At 44.7% G+C, this 22,358-nt stretch overlaps 1 protein-coding gene across 6 annotated transcripts in view; it reads right to left on the bottom strand.

Moving 5' to 3' along the window:
* Positions 1 to 20,935, bottom strand: part of Elf2 (E74 like ETS transcription factor 2) — a 90,096-nt gene extending 69,161 nt beyond the window's left edge. The window contains exons 1-4 of one of the 6 annotated variants that reach the window (XM_041659087.1): positions 20,721 to 20,935; positions 7,094 to 7,177; positions 3,729 to 3,813; positions 725 to 959 (exon numbers count right to left, since the gene is read on the bottom strand). In XM_041659087.1, the coding sequence (XP_041515021.1) occupies positions 725 to 796 (72 nt within the window). In that variant the 5' untranslated portion in view covers positions 797 to 959; positions 3,729 to 3,813; positions 7,094 to 7,177; positions 20,721 to 20,935. Of the gene's footprint in view, positions 1 to 724; positions 960 to 3,728; positions 3,814 to 7,093; positions 7,178 to 20,720 lie in introns of those variants that run through there. The other 5 variants (XM_041659090.1, XM_041659091.1, XM_041659089.1 and 2 more) reach the window with 5 other exon arrangements.
* Positions 20,936 to 22,358: the final 1,423 nt, after the last annotated feature.

The following is a 22,358-nucleotide window of genomic DNA, read 5'->3' as shown; positions in this document are numbered from 1 at the left end:
AATAAAGATAATACAGAAAGCAAAGGAAAGCTTCTAACTTAAGAGGACCGCAATTTTGGTATTTAAATACATTATTTCTCACTCTCCATAATCTAAGAAAATAGATATTATCAGAAACTTTGTTTCCTTTTTTCCAGACAGGGTTTCTTTGTGCAACCGTCTTGGCTGTTCTGGAACTCTCTCTATAGACCAATCTGGCCTCAAACTCACAGAAATCCACCTGCCTCTGCCTCCCAAGTGCTGGGATTAAAGGCATCTGCCGCCACCACCCAGCCAGAAACTTAACTGTTATCTAAACTAATGTAACATCCTTCTTCCTTCTCTTTCCTATTCCAAACTCATCCTAGCACACACATCTTGCATCATCCGTTCACTGTTACTGACATAAAAACACCTGCACAGGGGGCTGGAGAGATGGCTCAGTGGTTAAGAGCATTGCCTGCTCTTCCAAAGGTCCTGAGTTCAATTCCCAGCAACCACATGGTGGCTCACAACCATCTGTAAAGAGGTCTGGCGCCCTCTTCTGGCCTGCAGGCATACAGACAGAATATTGTATACATAATATATAAATAAATAAATTTAAAAAAAAAAAAAAAACACCTGCACAATTTTCTGCACTGTACATTTCTACTCTCAAATACCCGTTTCTGTGAATTATGTCAAGATTAACTCATGTATTGATTTCTATTAACAAAACAGAGATAAAATACAGTAAATGCCTAACCTCTTGATTTTCTACTCCATTGCTGGGAAGCTCCAGAACAGAACCTCCACTGTCAACCACTGCCGATGTCATTTTTTATTCCCTGAGGAAGTTTCAAATGGTACGAATCAATGTAATTAGAGTTCATAGATGATGGCCAGGGCTATAGGTTTCATTTTCATGGTTTAATTCAATAGAGACGCAGTAGATTAGACATCCAGAAGTCTAGTCTTCTAAAGATGATAAACCGGAGGGTCTAAAAAGAGGAAAAATTGAAATTGTTAAAAACATATAGTTAAGATATAAAGCAATTTAACTGTTTAGTTAAAAAGGATATAGGCCTCTACGACTGTGTCAAAAGAAGGAATTAAACAGCACTCTACTTAAAAATTTGAGATTCAAATTCATTAACTTATCAAACAATATTTTACCAAGCTACTGTATAAGGATGGGTACTGTATTATAAAAGACATAATGCTAAAACTTCCTTGGGCTGGAGAGATTTCTCAGCACTTAAGAGCACTGGCGGGCTGGAGAGATGGCTCAGCGGTTAAGAGCATTGCCTGCTTTTCCAAAGGTCCTGAGTTCAATTCCCAGCAACCACGTGGTGGCTCACAACCATCTGTAATGAGGTCTGGTGCCCTCTTCTGGCCTTCAGGCATACATGCAGACAGGATATTGTATACATAATCAATAAATAAATAAATAAATAAATAAATAAATAGAGCACTGGCTACTCTTCCATAGGACCCAGGTTCAGTTCCCAGCATCCACAGTGCAGCTCATAACCATCTACAACTACAGTTCCAGGAGTTCCAACGCCCTCTTCTGGCCTCCACACCAGGTGCACACACACGGTGCACAGACGTACACGCAGGCCAGACACCCATATACATAAAATTAGCACTTCTTTCTTTTATGGAGATGCAATATTATACCAGAATTTGTTTGTTTTGGTTGGTTCAAGGCAGGGTTTTTCTGGAGCTTCTGAGCCTCTCCCAGAACTCACTCTATAGACCAAGCTGCCTTCGAACTCAGAGATCCTCCTGTCTCTGCCTCCAAGAGTTCTGGGATTAAGGGCCTGAACCACCGCCTGGCTTTTTTAACAGATTTTGTTGTTGTTTTGTTTTTTTGAGACAGGGTTTCTTTGTATAGCCCTGGCTGTCATGGAATTCTCTCTGTAGATCAGGCTATCTCAAACTCAAAGAGATCCACCTGCCTCTGCCTCCAGAGTTCTGGGATTAAAGGTGAACGTCACCAATGCTTGGCCAGATTTTTATTTTAATCTCGGATAGGGATACAGCTCATTGGTTAAGAGTGATGAGTTCAGGGGCTGGAGAGATGGCTCAGAGGTTAAGAGCACTGGCTGCTCTTCCAGAGGTCCTGAGTTCAATTCCCAGCAACCACATGGTGGCTCACAACCATCTATAATGAGATCTGGTGCCTCTTCTGGTGTATATATGTTAACAGAACATTGTATGCATAATAAATAAATAAATCTTAAAAAAAAAAGAGTGATGAGTTCAGACAGGAGGTGGTAGCGCACACCTTTAATCCCAGCACTTGGGAGGCAGAGGCAGGCGGATCTCTGGGAGTTTGAGGCCAGCCTGGTCTGCACAGTGAGTTCCAGGACAGCCAGGACTACACAGAAACAAAACAAAAAGAAAAAAAGAGTGATGAATTCAGCCTAGCGGTGCTCGCGCACACCTCTAATCCCAGCAAGGGAGGCAGAGCCAACGCTTCCTTCTCAGACACTCACACACAGACACACACGTACTTAAAAATACATCTTTTTAAAAAGATTTGTTTATTATGTATACAATGTTCTGTCTGCACGTATCCCTGCGGGCCAGCAGAGGGCACCTGGTCTCATGATAGATGGTTGTAAAACACCATGTGGCTGCTGGAAATTGAACTCAGGACCTCTGGAAAAGCAGCTAGTACTCTTAACTTCGGAGCCATCTCTCCAGCTCCCCAAAAAATCTTTTTTAAAAGCAATTTTTAAACTCTTTTAAGCACTGAACACGCTGGTGCTAAAACTGGGCTGTGGGGTTTACAGAACTGCTGCCTTTACAGACATCACCTTAGAGGGGCTTCTTAAATTTTCCTTCCTCCTCCTTTGTCAAAATGTATTTATTTATACTTTATTTAGCCTGCATGTATGTCTGTGTGTGCTGTCAGAATCCCTGGAACTGGAGTTACAGACAGCTGTGAGCTGCCATGTGGGTGCTGGGAATTGAAACTGGGTCCTCTGGAAGGAGAGCCAGGGCTCCTAACCACTGAGCCATTGTTCCAGCAGGAAACCAATACTTCTAATAAATTATTCCATTAATCTCACGCTCATAACTGACTACTGCATCATACCAAATAGAAATAAATAATAAGGAATTTTTGTAATTGTTTACTATAAAATGAAGTACCTGGAAAAAAAGTAGAAAATTCATCTTATACATATTTTTTGTTTATTTAATGTGTATGTGTGTGTGCCTGAGTATATGTATGAGCACCATGTGAATGCAAATGCATGCAGAGGCCAGAAGAGGGAGTCAGGTCCCCGGAACTGGAGTATAGACAGTTGCCTTCTGCTGGACGTGGGTGTAAAAAACTGAACCCAGGTCTTCTGAAAGAGCAGCAAGTGTCCTTAGCCACTGGACAATCTCTCCAGGAACTTCTTTTGCATCTTAGGCAGAAAGTTAAAAAGGAAGTGTTAATATCTTAAGACTACAGAAGGAGCTGGAGAGATGGCTCAGAAGTTAAGAGCATTGGCTGCTCTTCTAGGTCCTGAGTTCAGTTCCCAGCAACCATATGCTGGCTCACAACCACCTGTACTGAGATCTGGTGCCCTCTTCTGCATGCAGGCATACATGTTGGAGGCAGAACAGTGTATAAAAAATAAAACTTTAAAAAAAAAAGAAAGAAATTAACTGAAGAAAAATCCACAATCCCATCAACTAAAGCTCCCTGTTACTATTTCTAAAATCTGTCTTCCAAACAAATATAATAAACAGAAATAAGCTTTACTTACAATTTGAACGTTAAGTAGTCTAAGCATCCTTCACTGCTTTCCCAACTCGTCAAGAGCTAAAATCTAAACCAGCAGTTCTCTGGAACTATTGGTGGAAAGGAAAAAAATTAAGTATTAACACAATTCTATTTAAAACAAAACAAAGAAACATTTTGCCTTAAATAAGTATAACTCAGACAGTAAATACTTAATAAAACAAATCATCTTCAATGGCTGATGGCACATTTCCACAGACGTAAAATCACTACTTCTAGAAGGCTAAGGAATCACTAAATAACAACTAAGTAAGGTCAGATCCAACATGCACAGCCTATGTTCCAATCAACCAAAAGGCCTTCCTTTTTATTATTATTTTTAAAAGGAGGGGAGGGTGCACCCCTGAAACTGGAGTGACAGAAGGCTGTGAGGAACCATGTGCACTGGGGTCAAGCACAGGTCCTCCAGAAAGGCTCCTGACTGATGACGCATCTCTGAAGCCCCAACCAAAAGGTTCTAGAGTGGTGGCACTGTACCTCCTTGTGCTGCCAAGTTTTATGCCAACTTGACACAAGCTAGTCACCAGAGAGAAGGGGCCTCAATGGAGAAAATGCCTCAATTAAGGTCTGGGGCCGCCTGTAGAGTATTTCCTTAGTGAGTAACTGATGTGGGAAGGCCCAGTCCATGCTGGGTGTGACCAATCCCGGGCAGGTGGTCCTGAGTGCTGTAAGAATGTATGCTGAGCAAAGCAGGGGAAGCAAGCCAGTAAACAGCACCCTTCCATGCCTCTGCATCAGCTCCTGCTTCCAGGTTCCTGCCCTGTTACAGTTCCTGTCTTGACTTCTTTCAATGATGAACAGCCATACGGAACCCTTTCCTCGCCAGCTTGCATTGGTTGTGGTGTTTCATCATAGCAATAGAAACCCTAACTAAGGGCTGGAGAGATGTCTTAGAGGTTAAGAACACTGGTTGCTCTTTCAGAGGCCCTGAGTTCAATTCCCAGCATTCACAGGGTGGCTCACAACCATCTATGAGATTTGGTACCCTCTTCTGGCATGCAGGCATACATGAGGACAGAATACTGTATTCATAATAAATACATAAATCTTTTAAAAAGCAACAAAAAAGAAACCCTAAGACACTCCCCTTCAGGAGTAAGAAATATAAAGTTTAAAAAACAAAACTAAAGAGCTGGAGAGATAGGGTTCAGTGGTTAAGAGCACTGACAGTTCTTTCCAGAGGATCCCGATTCAATTACCAGCACCCACATGGCAGTTAACAACTGTCTGTAACTCAAAGCTCTGATACAGAGCTGGAGAGATGGCTCAGCGGTTAAGAGCATTGCCTGCTCTTCCAAAGGTCCTGAGTTCAATTCCCAGCAACCATGTGGTGGCTCACAACCATCTGGTCTGGTGCCCTCTTCTGGCCTGCAGGCATATACACAGACAGAATATTGTATACATAATAAATAAATATTTTTTTAAAAAAAGCTCTGATACACTCATACAGACATACATGCAGGCAAAACACCAATGCACATAAAAGAAAATAAATAAATAAAATCAACGAATTTAAAAAAACTAAGGCTGAGTAGACCTTTAATCCAGAAGTCAGAGGCAGGCAGATAGATCTCTGTGGGATGGATGGATGGATGGATGGATGGACATTTTTTTAAAAGGATGGGTATGATAGCTTGTATTTTGTGTTGTTGTTGGTTTTTATTTTGGAAGACGGATTCTCTGTGTAGCTTTGGTTGTCCTAGAACTTGCTCATTAGACCAGGCTGGCCTAGAACTCAGAGATCTGCCTGCCTCTGCCTCCAGAGTGCTGGAGTTAAAGGTGTGAGCTACCACCACCCGGCAGTGGTCCACGCCTTTAATTCCAGTATCTAGGAGCCAGCCTGGTTTACATAGCTCAGACCCTTTTTCACAAGTGTTCTTTTTTATTTATTTTTTATTTTCGAGACAGGGTTTCTCCGTAGCTTTTGGTTCCTGTCCTGGAACTAGCTCTTGTAGACCAGGCTGGCCTCGAACTCACAGAGATCCGCCTGTCTCTGCCTCCCGAGTGCTGGGATTAAAGGCGTGCGCCACCACCACCCGGCTGCTCAGACCCTTTTTCAAAAACAGAGAAAAACAATTTCCAATACAGTTAATAAATTCCAAGTAAACTGAACTCAAAGAGAACCACACAATAACACACAATATAACCATACTTTTAAAAACTATAGACAGGGCTGGAAAGATGGCTCAGTGGTTAGAACTACAGGACCAAGGTTCAGTTTCCAGCACCTACACGGCAGCTCACAGAAATGTGTAACTACAGTTCCTGGAATCCAACACCATCTTCTGCCTTGTCAGGCATGGCATATACATGTTGCACATACGTATAGGTCTTAAACTTAAAAATAATAAACCACTAGAAAACATTATTTTGAGTGAGGTAACCCAGACACAGAAAGACAATTATTACAAGTACTCACTCATAGGTGGTTTTAAAACATAAAGCAAAGAAAACCAGCCCACAAATCACAATCCCAGAGAACTTAGACAACAATGCTGACACTAAGAGAGACATACATAGATCTAATCTACATGGGAAGTAGAAAAAGACAAGATCTCCTGAGTAAACTGGGAGCATGGGGACCTTGGGGGAGGATTGAAGGAGGAATGGAGAGGCAGGGAGGGGAGCAGAGAAAATGTAGAGCTCAATAAATATCAATTAAAAAAATTTTTAAAAACCCTAGCCTAGCCGGGCGGTGGTGGCGCACGCCTTTAATCCCAGCACTTGGGAGGCAGAGGCAGGCGGATCTCTGGGAGTTCGAGGCCAGCCTGGTCTACAAGAGCTAGTTCCAGGACAGGAACCAAAAGCTACGGAGAAGCCCTGTCTCGAAAAATCAAAAAAAAAAAAAAAAAAAAAACCCTAGCCTAGCATTGGTGACACACAATTTAATCTTAGCACTTGAGAGGCAGGTGGATTTCTGTGAGTTCAAGGCCAGTCTGATCTGCAAGAGTGTGCTTCGACCACATACCAAAATAAATCAAGACCAGACAAACAAATTAAATAGATCTATAACCCATAAGGAAATAGAAGCAGTCATTAAAAGCCTCCAACCAAAAAAAGCCAAGAACCAGATGGTTTCAGCACAGAATTCTACCAGAATTTCAAAGACAAGCTAATCCCAATACTCCTCAAATTATTCCACGCAATAGAAACAGGAGGAACACTGCTAAACTGTTTTGGAGACTACAGTTACCCTGATACCCAAACTACACAAAGACACAACTAAGAAAGAGAATTACAGACCAATCTCCCTTATGAACATTGATGTAGAAATAATCAATAAAATATTGGCAAACTGAATCCTAAGAATACATCACAAAAATCACCCACCATGATTAAGTAGGATTCCTCCCAGAGATGCAGGGATGGTTCAATATAAGAAAATTCCTCAATGTAATCCACCATAAAAACAAACTGAAAGAAAAAAAAAGAAACACATGATCACCTCATTAGATACTAAAAAAGTCTTCGACAAAATCCAACACCCCTTCATGATAAAGGTCTCGGAGAAATCAGGGCTACAAGGAACATTCCTAAATATAATAAAGGCAATGTACAGCAAAACAACAGCCAACATCAAACTAAATGCAGAGAAACTCAAAGCGATTCCACTAAAATCAGGAACAAGACAAGGATGTCCACTCGCTCCATATCTATTCAATGTAGTACTCAAAGTCCTAGCTAGAGCAATAAGACAACAACAGGAGATCAAGGGGATACAAATTGGAAAGGAAGAAGTCAAACTTCCACTATTTGCTGATTATAAGATAGTATATATATATATACATATATATATGTGTGTGTGTGTGTGTGACCACAAAAAATTCTACCAGGGAACTCCTACAGCTGATAAGTATGTTCAGTAACACGGCAGGATACAATATTTTTTTTAAACAAGATGAGCATTTTTTAATTTATTTATTTATTATTTATACAGTGTTCTGTCTTCAGGCCAGAAGAGGGAACCAGATCAAATTACAGATGGTTGTGAGCCACCATATGGTTGCTGGGAATTCAACTCAGGACCTCTGGAAGAGTCCTCTTAACCAGTGCTCTTAACCTCTGAGCCATTTCTCCAGCGGCAGGATACAATATTAACTCAAAAAAAAAAAAAAAACAAAAACAAAAAAAACAAAAAAGAAAACCAGTAGCCCGCCTATACAGATGATAAATGGGCTTAGAAAGGAATCAGAGAAACATCACCCTTCACAATAGCCACAAATAACATAAAATATCTTATGGTAACTCTAACCAAACAAGTGAAAGACTTGTATGACAAAAACCTTAAGTCTTTGAAGAAAGAAATTGACGAAGATATCAGAAAATGTAAAGATCTCCCATACCCATGGGTAAGTAGAATTAACATAGTAAAAATGGCAATCTTACCAAAAGCAATCTACGGATTCAATGCAATCCCCAAAATCCCAGCACAATTCTTCACAGACCTCGAAAGAACAATATGAAATTTCATATGGAGAAACAAAAAACCCAGGATAGCCAAAACAACCCTGGACAATAAAGGAACATCTGGAGGCATCACCACCCATGAGTTCAAGCCGTATTATAGAGCTATAGTAATGAAAACAGCTTGGTATTGGCATAAAAAAAAAGAAAGGTGGTCTAACGGAATCAAATCGAAGATCCTGATATTAAGCCACATACCTATGAACAACTGATTTTTTTTTTTTTGGTTTTTTTGAGACAGGGTTTCTCTGTGGTTTTGGAGCCTGCCCTGGAACTAGCTCTTGTAGACCAGGCTGGTCTCGAACTCACAGAGATCCGCCTGCCTCTGCCTCCCGAGTGCTGGCGCCACCACCGCCCGGCAACAACTGATTTAAAAAAAAAAAAAGAAGCTAAAAATATAAAATGGAAAAAGAAAGCATCTTCAACAAATGTTGATGTTGACATGTACAAGAATGCAAATAGATCCATATCGATCACCATGTACAAAACTCAAGTCCATACAGATAAAAGACCTCAACATAAAGCCAGCCACACTGAATCTCATAGAAGAGCACAGACATTGAGAACAACAATTAATAAATGGGACCTCCTGAAACTGAGAAGCTTCTGTAAAGCAAAGGACATAGTCAACAAAACAAAACGACAGCCTACAGAATGGGCAAAGATCTTCACCAGCTCCACATCTGACAAAGGGCTTATCTCCAAAATATGCAAATAACTCAAGAAACTAGATATCAACCTACCAAATAATCCAATTTGAAAAATGGGGTACACATCTAAACAGAGAATTCTCAACAGAAGAATCTCAAATGCTCAACACCCTTACTCCTCTGGGAAATGCAAATTAAAACAACTCTGAGATACCATCTTACACCAGTAGTCAGAATGGCTAAGATCAAAAACACTGACGACAGCTTATGCTGGAGAAGATGTGGAGTAAGGGGAACACTCCTCCACTGTTGGTGGAGTGCAAACTTGTACAGCCATTGTGGAAATAAGTATGGTGATTTCTCAGAAAATTAGGACTCAGTCTACATAAAGACCCAGCAATACCTCTTTGGGGCATATACCCAAAACAGGCACAATCGCACAAGAACATTTGCTCAACTATGTTCACAGCAACATTGTCATAGCCAGAACCTGAAAACAACCTAGATGCCCCTCAATCAAAGAATGGATAAAGAAAGTGTGGCATATTTACACAATGAAGTATTACTCAGTGGTAAACAAAAAAAAAAAAAATCTTGAAATTTGCAGGCAAATGAACAGAACTAGAAAAAAATCATCCTGAGGTAGCCCAGACCCAGAAAGACAAACATACTCACTCATAAGTGGATACCAAACATAAAGCAAAGGATAACCAGCCTATAGGCCACAATCCCAGAGAAGCTAGAATCTTCTCCCAGTCGTAGATGGAACAGATACAGAGATCCACAACTAACCACTGGGCAACCTCCGGTGGAAGAGGGAGGAGCGATAATATGAACAAAGGGGTCAAGCCCATGATGGAGAAACCCACAGAATCAGCTGACCCGAAATAGTGGGAGATCACTAACTCCGACTGACAGCTGTGAAGCCTGCACAGGAGCGAACTAGACCCCCTGAATACAGGTGACAGTGGTGTGGCTTGGGCAGTATGTAGGGCCACCAGCAAGATCTAACTCTAAAGCATGCTTCCCAGGGGGAAGACTTGACCTCTCTAAGTGGGTGGGGGAAAGGGCGGGGAGCAGGAGGAAAGGAGGGAGGGGAAACTGGGATTGGCATGCAAAAAATAAACAAAAAAAAATCCATAAATTCAAAATAATTAAATAAATAAATGTGAGGATAACCCTTCCACAAAAAAAGGGGGGGTTCCAAGACAGTCAGAACTACACAGTGAAGCCCTGTCTCAAAAAATACATTAGTAAATAAATGATAAACCTTATTTAAATATTAAAGACAAAGAAATTTAGAAACATGAGAGAAATGATTTGTCTCATGTGAGGGTTCCTCAAAAGATCATCAGGAACTATGTCATCAGATTTTGTGGTCAGAAGTCTGACAAATATATTCAAAGAACCAAGAGGAAAAAAAAATGCTGTCAACAAAGACCCCTATATTCTGCAGAACTGTCCTTCAAAAGCAGAGGCGTGACAACAGCGTCAGACAAGACGCTGAGTTCACTACTGTAAACAGAGCCACACTTCAGAGGTGAAGTGGAAGGAGTCAGAGCAGGACACAGGGCGGCGCCTGCGCAGACTGAATGCTGCTGGGAACGCTTCCTCTCACGTTCGTTTCTGTCTGTGTGCTTCAAGAGACTAACAAGCTTGTCCAAAACATTTTTGTCTAAAAGCCAAAATAATATAAATTTCATTTAACTACAGATTTTATTTTTTATTTAACTCAATGAGAAAAAAAACTGGTTTGTTTGGGGGCTCACATGCATGAAGGCCAAAGTCTTGTGACATCAAACTGAAAGAGATGGAGGACCATAAAGGAGTTTTTGTTTTCCTGGTGTTGGAGACTGAACACAGGGTTCTGGGCAAAAAGCAAGTCTCTCACTGAGCTAGCTATATTGTATCACCAGCCCAGAAGCAGAGGGTTCTGTTTTATGAGCATTGGTGGTTTGCCTGCATTTGCATGTATGTCTGTGTGAGGTTGTCAAATCTTAGAGTTACAGACAGTTGTGAGCTGCTATGTGGGTGCCAGGAATTGAACCCGAGTCCTTTGGAAGAATAGTCAGTGCACTTAACAGCTGAGCCATCTCTCCAGACCTAGAGAAGTGGAGTTTTTATGTTACTAAAAAATTAAATTAGTGTTCAAATAGCATTCCTGCAGGTTAGTAAATGTAATTCCAATGGTAAACATAAAGAAAATAGTTTCAGAACACGTAACAGGAAATGAGAAATTTAAAGATTCTACTAAAAAAATCAATTACATACAAAAGGGAACAATAATACAAAAAATGAGGACCAAGAATCCCGGTGCCATATAGCAAATATGTGGAAAAATTAGGGACCTATCTCTATTACTAACCACTACGATCCTGTCAGTGACTTTAACAATGAGCACAGAGACAAGAGGACAAATCAACAAGACATGGCTGCCAGCATGTACCATCAGAGCTCAAGATGAAACTTCCACCCAGCTTCGGCCTCCTAACCTTTCACGTATGCTCAAACGCTGGGCAGAGAAGCTGAGGGTCAGGAAAGGTACATGGAGAAGGCTCCTGTTCAGGTAAAGGTACTAAAAGTTACCGGTTTTTATTTTTTGTTTTGCTTTTTGAGACAGGATTTCTTTGACCTCGCTGGCTTGGAACTCAACCTGCCTCTGCTTCCCAAGAGCTGGTTAAAGGCCACTCTCACCCAGCAAAGTGGCAGCTTTATATACAATGGTATTTGATTTTTAGATAAACTTTAAGGAAGACATTTCCAGGGGAAAACTTATTTTTCCTGTTATTCCTTATAAGACCAAACACCATTTACATAAAATCCTATATATAACATTTACCCGCCCTCTGTTAAAAGGAAAAAGAAAAAAAAAATCCTGCTGTAAACTAATTCCCTAGCCTGGAAAGGGTCGCTGCATTACTTTTCCTGGGGTTTTCTCCACACTTGGAAAAAAGAAACAAACAAATGTTCCTTAGGGTGCACTTCAAAGGTCTTCCTTCTCTGGCCATCTGACCTCTGACCTCTCCTACCTGGGCTGGCTTGCTCCAGGCACACAGATACGCAGTCCTCCAGCCTAGCAGTCCCTCCACACTGTCAACAGGATGGACGACATTCCTTCAGAGGCTCTTCCTTCACTTCCCACCTTCTCCTAAGCCCGCTCCCGTGTACACCTCATCTGCACACAGCCCTCTTACCATTCCCTGTTTAAAACCACAGTGCCCTGTTATGTGCACTCACTGTCTTTATCATGCTCTAAAGTCACCTTGCTTGAGTGTTTAACGCCTGTCTCCACTTCCAAAATATAAAACCCATGAGAACAGTAAAATCACAGTTACTTTGTCTACAAGTAACAATATCTTCCAAAAAACCTAAAATGCTACTTTGCTCAGGGTTTGTTTAAATTATGTGTACGAGTGTCCAAGCACAGATAGATAAGATGGCAGAGGTGATGGATGCCCACCGTGCCAGCCCCCCATGTGGAAAGCTGTGAAGACTTTGACACTTTAGAACAACTCCACCCACAATGTACTCTTCGGGCTCTTCAGTCTCATGACTCCTTATGTCTGCTGTGTCTGCTTACAGGAGACTGACCCAGAGCAGGAAGTAGGAACCAACAAGCAGCCACCTATGCTTTATTTCCAGTTTACAGATGATTAGATTGCAAAATGACCTGTCTTCTTTTTTAGATTTTTAAAATTTATTTTATGTGTATGAGTGTTCTGCCTGAATGTACGCTTGGGCACCACATGCATAAGTGCCTGGTGCCCACAGGGGTCAGAAGAGGGCATTAGATCCTCGGAACTAGAGTTAAGAATGATTGTGAGCCACCGTGTGCAATAAACCTGGGTCCATTGCAAGGATTCACAAACGCTCATAACAGCTGAGCCATCTCACTAGGTCCCTGATAGATCTTTTACATCTATACTGATTCTCAGGGCCAATGGCATGTCTTGGGTGGAAGTGCTTGCTGCCAAATCCAACTTCCTGAGTTCTGTCCCCAGGAACTACATGGTAGAACGAGAGAAGCAATTCCTGCAAGATGTCTCCTAGCCTCCCATTCAAAATAAATAAGTGTAACTAAAACTTTAGTTAATGTTTCAAATATATATGCTGCTCATATCTGTCAATAACCATTAGTAATTATATAAAAGTTGAAAACTGTTTAAACTATCCATGAGTCAGGCAGTGGTGGCACATGCCTTTAATCCCAGCACTTGGGAGACAGAGGCAGATACATGTCTGTGAGTTCAAGGCCAGCCTGGGCTACAGAGAGAGTTCCAGAACAAACTCCAAAGCTACAAAGAGAAACCCTGTCTCGAAAAGCAATAAATAAATAAATTAGATAGATGGATAAATTTAAAAGTTTATGCCAGGTGTGGGGGTGCATGACTTTAATCCCAGAATTCATGAGACAGAGGCAGGTGGATCTCTGTGCCTTTGAGGTCATCCTGGTCTACAAAGCAAGTTCTAGGACAGTCAGAGTTTTTACACAGAGAAATACTGTCTCAAAAAACAAAAAGGAGAAAGAAAGAGAAATTTCTTCAAGCTGAACAACTCAAATCCATGAATAGAGATGCATACAAAGGGTTATATATAAACATGCAGTAAATATAAAATACACACGGCTGAGAAAGAAAGCAGAAGTCCCTAAGAGAGGGACAGAGAGGTGGCGCCTGACTGCAGACTCAGCTGTACAGGAGGCTGACTTGAGGGTCACGTGCCACAGTTCCAGACTACCACGCGCCCTGCAACAAGGTCCCATCTCAAGACAACAAAGGAAAAATAAACACAGAAGGCTGTGCTATCATACACTAACTACCGCTAACAGACAGGACGGGAGGATTGCAGCTAGACTGGAGCCAAGTTTCTAAGTCAGAATGAAGTTGCTCTTGGTCTAAAATAGATTATAATAAAGTAAAAACTATACTGTCGCGTATGGTAGCAAATACTGGAAGCGCCAGCACTCAGCACGTTGAGGTAGGAGCATTGTGCTGAATTCAAAGATAGCAACAGGCCAGCCCGGAGAGTCTATCTATCTTTAAGGGAAAGAAAACAAATACCATAGGAAAGGGAAGTTCCAATAGTACACTGGGAAGTCTGGTAGGTATAATAGAGGCTGGCCTCTGACCACAAGAGCTCTGCAGCATAGGTGCACATGCACACACAAATTTATAAATTACTTGATTGCTGATCGGTATGAGAACCCGCTCACTAAGGGTGGAACGATTGATTTCTCATGCAGGTAGTTCTAGACATAAAAAAGCTATTTAGAGACAACATAAAAAAGCTATTGGTGGCTGCTGGCCTTCAATCCCAGCACTCAGGAGGCAGATGCAGGCAGATTTCCATAAATTCAAGGCTAGCCTGGCCTACGGAGTTCTAAGACAGCCAGAGATGTACATAGAATCTCAGGGGTGAGGGTGGGTCTTGGGGAGGACCAGAGTTCAATCCCAGCTTACAACAGCCTGGAACACCAGCTCCAGAAGACTCACACCTGGGGGGGGGGGGGGGGACGCAGACCACAACACAGAGATAGAATTAGTAGTAGTAATAACAACAGCAACAACAACAACGAGCTAGGAGCCAGCCAGAGAACAATCCTGTGAGCTGCAGTCCCCTATGATTTCTGCTTCAAGCTCCTGCCTTGGCTTCCTCCATGATGAACTGTAGCAGAGTGGAGACCAATCCTCAAATTAATTAATTCCCAAAGAAAAAAGCCCAGGCCTGATGCCTTTACTGGTAAATTCTATCAAATGTATTCAGAGAATAATACCAGCCCTTCACAAAGCCTCATAGAAAATGAGAGGCAGAAACACTCGACCCATCCTCAAGGTCAGTGTAACTCCAGAACTAAACCAGAGGGGACAGCACTTCACCTTCTGGCTAAAATAAAGAGTAAATCAAAATATATATAACGAAAAAATATTAGAAAAATACATCTAGCAAGAAAAGAAATATAGACCAATATCCCTTATAAACAGACATAAAAATAAGTCAAATACCATTAAATCAAAATCCATCAACATATAATTGTTTGCATTGACCAAGGGAATTTATCCTGGGACCCTGCTTCAGACTTGAAATGTCAAATGACAAAATAATAACATATTATTGGAATAAAGGACAAACCATATTATCTTATAGTTACCAATCATACTGATTTGTATAGGACTGAAGGACTTCCCAAAAATTCGAGACTTTCAAAGCTAACCAAGGGCAGTCCCAGGTAAACTGTCACAGCTGGTGATGCCAAGAGACATGGAAAGAGCCGTGACTGGTCCAATACCCATGCAACTTTAACAGCACCACAGCAGAGGAGCACCATCTACAAACGCAGCTACAGCCAGCTCTGCACCTAGATACAGAGACTCATCAAACTCTCTCCTCCTACCAACCTGGCAGATACCATGCAGGCTCCTGCTCACTGCTGATCAGCCTTGTGGTTCTACTGAAAGGAAGGAAAGAAAAGAGGAAAACTGGAAAGTATTCTGATTAGGACAATGCAAAGATACCTTCACAGGTTATATGGTAACTGTATGTAAAAAACACTACAGAGTTCTCCCAGAATACTAGAAGAATAATTACTTCAGGGAGACAAAAGCATACAAGACCAATTTGCAAAAAATAAATCAGCTTCTATATACCAGCAACAAAACTGGTACAGCATCTTAAAAGACAGCAACATCCACGGACCCAGGAGATGACTCAAGGGTAAAGGCACTTGCTGCCAAACCTGACTCCCTAAATTCCATTCCTAGCACCCACATGGGGGAAGGAGAGACTTACTCCCAAAAGTTGTCCTCTGGCCTCCACACATACAGCACATCATGGCACATGCACACACATTAAACAAACAAATGTAAAGAAAAAATGAAGACAATTCCATTCACAGTATCATCAAAAATAAAATACTCAGAAAGTAAACTGAAAAAGAAAAAAGTATACATACAGTATAGACATATAATGGAATATTGCAGAGCCTTTAAAAATAAGGGGATTAAACTATTTGCAGCAGGGATGAACCTGGAGAACATGATCTAAGTGAAATAAGGCAGACCCAGAAACGCGAGCACACTCACCTAAGTTATATCTAAAGTAGCCAAACTCAGAGAAGCAAGAACAGGGGCCACCAGGAACTGGCAGCTAAAGGGCGATGCCTAGCTGTCTATCCATCAATGGGCATCAAAGTTTCAGTTGTACAAGATAAATAAATTCTAGATCTGCTACACCACATGCTGACCATAGTAAACAATACTATATTACACATCTTTTTTCCTTTGTTTGTGTTTGTTGGTTGTAGATTTTCAAGACGGGGTGGCTTTTGTAGTCCCAGCTCTCCTGGAACTCTGCAGAGTTCTGGCCTGGAACTCAGAGATCTGCCTGCCTGTCTCCTGAATGCTAGGACTGAAGGCATGCCTCACCACCGCCCAGTTTCCAGCTTCTTTTTTTTTTAATATTTATTTATTTATTTATTTATTATGTATACAATATTCTGTCTGTGTGTATGTCTGCAGGCCAGAAGAGGGCACCAGACCTCATTACAGATGGTTGTGAATTGAACTCAGGACCTTTGGAAGAGCAGGCAATGCTCTTAACCACTGAGCCATCTCTCCAGCCCCTCCAGCTTCTTTTTTAAAGTGTAAGGTTTACTCACTGAAGAACGTAAAACCCTAAATGAAGACTTTAGATCAGTAAATAAAATTCTCATGTTCAATGTGGTAAGATAGGAATTCTCCCCAAACTGATGCAGATTCAAAACAATCTCTACCAAAACTCAAGTGGCCTTTTTTCAGATGCAGATTGCCCAACCCTAAAATTATTTTAAAATGGGCCAGGTGGTGGTGGCACACATCTTTAATCCCAGTACTCAGGAGGCAGAAACAGGCAGATCTCTGTGAGTTCAAGGCCATCCTGGTCTATAGAAAGTTCCAAGACAGACAGCGTTACAGGGGGCTGGGGAGACGGTCTAGTGGTTAAGAGCCCTGGCTGCTCTTCCAAAGGCCCACGGTTCAATTCCCAGCACCCACATGGCAGCTCACAGCTCTGTAGCTCCAGTTCCAGGGGATCTGACACCTTCACACAGACATACATGAAGGAAAAATACCAACACGCATAAAGTAAATAAATACACTTTAAAAAATAATTAAAATAAAAATGGACCATAAGTTGACTAGCTGTGGCATCAAAAGAGATATATGAATGGCTGTAAAAATAATTTGGTGGTTGAGTTAGGCATGGTTTGTTGTTTAGCATGTTTTTTTGTTTGTTGTTGTTCGGTTTTTTTGCTTTTTTGTTTTTTTGTTTTTTTTGAGACAGTGTCTCTGTGTAGCTTGGGCTGTCCTGGAACTCACTCGGTAGACCAAGCTGACCTCGAACTCACAGACATCAGCCTGCTTCGGTCTCTGCCTCTAAAGTACTAGGATTAAAGGCATGCACCACCACCACCTGGCCTTGTTTAGCATGTTTAACAAACTATGAGAAAGAAAGATAGAAGAGAACAATTATGATTACTGACTATATGAAAAGGTAATAACACTATGACTAGTAAGGAAATAGTAACTCAAAACTTCAATGAGCTAGTCACTTCATAGCCACATGACCACATCATATCTGTTTTAATTGAAAAGGACAGACAATAATAAGTGTTGACAAGGAGTTAGAGGGATGGCTCAGCTGGTGAGAACACTGACTGTTCTTCCAGAGGACCCTGGTTCAATTCCAACCACTCACATAGCAGCTCACAACTCTCTGTAACTCCAGTTCCTGGAGAGCCAAGCAAAACACCAATGCACATGAAATATTAATTAATTAATTATTGACAGGACATGAAGAAAACTTGGCTTCTCAAATACTTGACTGTTGAGCATGCAACATGGTACTGCCACTTTGAGAAATAATTTGGAGCTTTCTCTGAAAGCTAAGCAAGACACAGTAATTCTCTTCCCATGTGTTTACTCATAAAAAGGAAACCATACATCCACATAAAGACTTGTAAATAAACATTCATGGTGTCATCACTTTCAACAGCCTGAAACTGGAAACAATTCAAATACCTATCAACTGGCCGACTGGCAAATGTGGTATAGCCATAAAATAGATATTACTTATCAGCAATTAAAAGGAATAAAGTCAAAAAAGAAAAAAGAAAAGAAAGTCCCAATACATGCTACAATATAGAAAAGTCTCAAAGGTGTGCTAAGTGAAAGATGTCAAACCTAAAAAGTGACATGATCCCACTATGCAGAATGGCCAGAGGAAGTAAAAAGAGGGAGCGGGACAAACTGGTGACTGCCCAGGCAGGGCTGGGACTTTGGGGATTGGAGACCAACCACAAACAGGCTGCCGAATATTTTCAGGTGGACATAAAACCGTATTCTAAAGAAAGCCTGCGACAGTCTCAATCCTATACATTTATTAAGAACTACTGAATTATACACTCAAAATGGATGAATTAAATTTTTTTGTTTTTTCTTTGTTTTGTTTTTTGAGGCAGGGTTTCTCTCTCCTGGAACTCGCTCTGTAGACCAGGCTGGCCTCGAACTGGATGAATTATTTTTGACAGTGTGCCAAAAGACTGAGTTCTTTAACAATACCACTCCAAAAAGAAATGAAAGCAAACTCACACGAAAGTTTGCGGACAAATATTACTCACAATAGCCGAGAGATGGAAGCTCAAGACCCTATCCACTGGCAGACATAAGGAAATGCCCGTGCAAAGGAGCATTACTCAGCAAAACAGTAACAATGCAGTGCTGACACATGCCACGACATGCACAAATTCAAACACTGTATGCTGTGTTATGGAGCCCAACCACAAAGACTACATTCTGTACTCGTGTACTTACATGAAATACTGACAAATGCCTAGAGATACAAAGGAGATGAAGTGATTGGTTACTCAGAGCCAGGATAGGGGCAAAATTGAGTGACAGCTAATGGATATGAGAACTGGTCGGCTAGTTTCTTGATTGGGTGGTACTAAGGATCGACTCAGCCTCCCCCACGCAAAGCCAGCGTTACATCACTGGGCCACATTGCTGACCCATATGATGATTTTAGGGGTAAAAACATACTTTAGATTTGAGGACAGTAATTGTGCAACTCTGAATATACCTTAAAACTCCACTGAACGTGTACATTTCTAATCAATTAAATGGTATGTGGTTAGTATTTCAATGCTTCTACCTCTCCCCACTCAGACCCATTCACAAAAAAAAAAAAAAAAAAAAGCTACACAACCTGTGAACAGGTAAAATCACCAACCCTGATTTGATAGGCCCATCACAACCACGGAAGAAACTTGGGATAGAAAAACTCCAAAGTTTCAAATTCTTTCCAAAACATGCTCTGCGTATTTTGTAACTGTCCATGCCTTCAAAGTACAATGATTAATCCAAGCAGTCAAGTCTAAAGTAGGATAACATTGCACGCCTTTGATCGCAGCGCTTGGGAGGTAGAGGCAGAGGCAGGCGGATCTCTGTGAGTTTGGGGGCCTGATCTATACGGCAAGTTCCAGGACAACCAAGGCTCCAGAGAGACCCTATCCTGCTTCGAAACCCCGCCTCTCCCCCCCAAAAAAAGTAACATTAAATAATGAAATTTTAATAGTTGAAGACACTTCAAATTTCTACTTCTCGTATTTACTGGATGTACTAACTACAGCCACATGAATGAATTGCACTGCCTTCTATAAACCTTATTTCTAGTCTCACATGAAGTCAGTCAACGCTCTGAAGAAACTGTAACCCACAAATATACAATCTTATCTCAGTAAGGCCCGGACCCACATTGTTCCGATCCCGGCACTTAGGGAAAGTAAGTAATCTGCCTCCTAAAGAGACACGGAGAAAAAGAAAAGCAAAAATCTGAAGCTCAAAGGAGCGACTTCTCTTAGGTTCTCACTGCCGGATTAAAACAGAAACCACAGAGTAATGTCATCTACACGAGAAAGATGTCCCGGGGTTACAGTGACGCGGCTCCCATTTTACTCTCACTAGATAGAGTACTAAGAACTTAAAGAAAGGCTATTCTGTTGAGAACGTGGCTCTCTGAGGACAGCCCAGCAAGTTGGCCCAGGAGGGGCATCGGAAACTGCCCTGGGGCTGACTCCCGGCACCGGGAGTTATTTTTCTGTCCTTTGCTGGCAGAATGAAAACGTCCCACTGGAGCCTTGAGTGAGTCCAGCCGCCGCGCGCGTAGCGCGTGGGGCAGAGGCGGTACTAAGGCGCGCGGAGCGCCCACGACACTCGCGGCGAGGTCTCGCAGGGCCAGCTCCGCCGGCAGGGGACCCGTGAGGCGGGCACCGGACCAGGGCGCTCGGAAGAGCCCCAGGTTTTTTGTTGTTGTTTTGTAGCAAACGCAGATCGCGATCGCAGAGCCCCGCTCCCCCGGGGACCGGGAGGCGCCGGCGGCGACAGAGGGCTCGCGGAGAGTGAGAATAAAAGAACAGCGGGGTACAACCTGTCGTGCCCGCCCGGGTGGCGGGGTGCAGGCCCGACGGCGACGGAAACTGCGCCCGGGACGCGCTTCCCCCCGCAGCCCGGCCGCCGGGCGATGACTGGCGCCGCGAGGTAAACAGCGCGCGCCGCGGTCCCTCGGCGCCACGACCGTTGCCCCGGGCCGCTCTGGTGCGGGCTCCCGCCCTGCCCCCAGCTCCGCCGGTGTCACCGCCCCAGCCTCCGGAAAGCCCCTCCGCGGCCGCCGGAGCAAACAACACAGGCGCGGGGCGGGGGCGCCCGGGAGGAGGCGACACTCGGGACGGCCGGGCTGGATCGCCGCGCCCTCCCTCTCCCTCCCGCTCGCTCGCTCGCTCCCGCCGGCCTCGGCCGTCCCCGTGCTCTTACCTGCTCTCCCTCCACGTCGCCGTGTCCCTTGCCCTTCCCTTCAGGGCCACAGACCGGCCGAGCCGCCGCAGACGCCCGCCGTTGGCCGGGCGTCCTGCGGGAAGCCGAAGGGGGCCTCCCCGGGCCACCGCGCGAGCCGCTCCGCACCGTAGGACCAGACAAAACCGCGCTGCGCCCCACCGCCGCCACCACCGCGCGCACCGCCCCACAGACCCCCCCCCAACCGCCGAGGCGACGGAGGCGACACAACCCGGCGCGGGGAAGCAGCGGCCGGCCCCCGCCCTCCGCACCCGCCTCGACTCCTCCCCCTCGGCCTCCTGCCGCCGCCACCAGGACACTGGAGTCCGCCTCCCCCACCCGGCCGCTCCGCGCGCTCCTCCCTCCCCGCGCGCCGCCGGGGAGGCGACACCGCCAGTCACCGCAGCGCCTGTCAAACCGGGCCGGCTATTTATACTCCCCGCCGCCCTCGGGCCCCCCGCAGCCCGCCTCCTGCGCTCTCGAATCCCGCCCTCTCCTCCGCGCCCAACTTCGCCCGAACCCGCCTGCTCAGGTGGACACGCTCGCCACTCGTCCCGCTCCGCGTCCCCGGGGCTTCTCCAACACCCCCACGTCGCGCGCTCTGCGTTGCGGCCGCGGGACGGGCGCGTGGGGACGGCAGGGCCGCGCGTGCACCTGCAGCCGGGCCGGGACGACACGCGCACCCCTTGGGTCCACTCTCGGGTCTCTGCTGTCACCCCTCATTTCTCCCCCCTTCCAACCCGGGGTTCCCTTTCCAGGTCTTCGCGTGACCGCTCCGCACTAGGACTACGCTTTAGGAAAGTGAGGCTTTGGAAAATAAAACTCTTGTCAGCGCGGGTGTTCAGAGTCCCCGCGCGTCTCCGCGCTCGCTGGATGGTGGAGGCGCGGGCCGGCGGGCGGGCGGGCAGCAGCGCGCGGCCCGCCCCACCCGGCCACTGACGCACGTGGCGCCCCGCCCCGCCCGCTCAGCGACCGGGGGCGCCGCCCGCTCCGCCTCCCGGCTCGTCCACAGCGGACCCCGCCCCGTTCCCAGAAATTACCACCGCCCAACGGCCGGGCTGCGCGGCGGTTGGTGCCCGAGGTGGCCGGCGGGCGGGCGGGCGGCCCAGCGCGCAGCTGCGGAGCGCGGCGGGCGGCCCCCCGTTCGGGGAGGGGGGGGGGTCGTCCCGGGGAACCGCGACCGCCCGCCCCAGCCTTTGTCGCTCCTCGCTCCGTCCGCCACCGAGAAGTAACTCAAGTCCCGGGATCTTCGGGGCCAGGGTGAAGGAGCGCGTGCGAGTGGAGGAGGAAGAGGATCTTGTTCCAAGTGTCCGCGAATTGGGGGGGCGGGGGGAGGAAAAAAAAGGGGAAGCCAGCGGGAGCTGCAGGCTTCTGGTTTGCACACTTCCACACAAAGGGGAGCCTCTGAGCAGGGCACTCTCACGCGCCTTCCAGGGCACAAAAGCCAATGACACGGTGCCCGGGATGTCCTGGGTTTGCGGCGGCTCGCTAATGGTCTTTCTTAGGCGCAGTTATGCATGCAAACGCCCGGGTCTCTTCCCGCCCCCACCACCACCATTCCCTGCCGCCGCGGCTTGTATTCGTTTCTTTAACAAAGAGCATCGGCGGCTGTCCCGGTGC

Source organism: Microtus oregoni, unplaced genomic scaffold (assembly GCF_018167655.1).
Source record: "Microtus oregoni isolate MIOR12 unplaced genomic scaffold, Mior012 000010F_ref0000083, whole genome shotgun sequence".
Classification (NCBI taxonomy): Eukaryota; Metazoa; Chordata; class Mammalia; order Rodentia; family Cricetidae; genus Microtus; species Microtus oregoni.
This window is presented reverse-complemented; position numbering and strand designations above follow the sequence as displayed.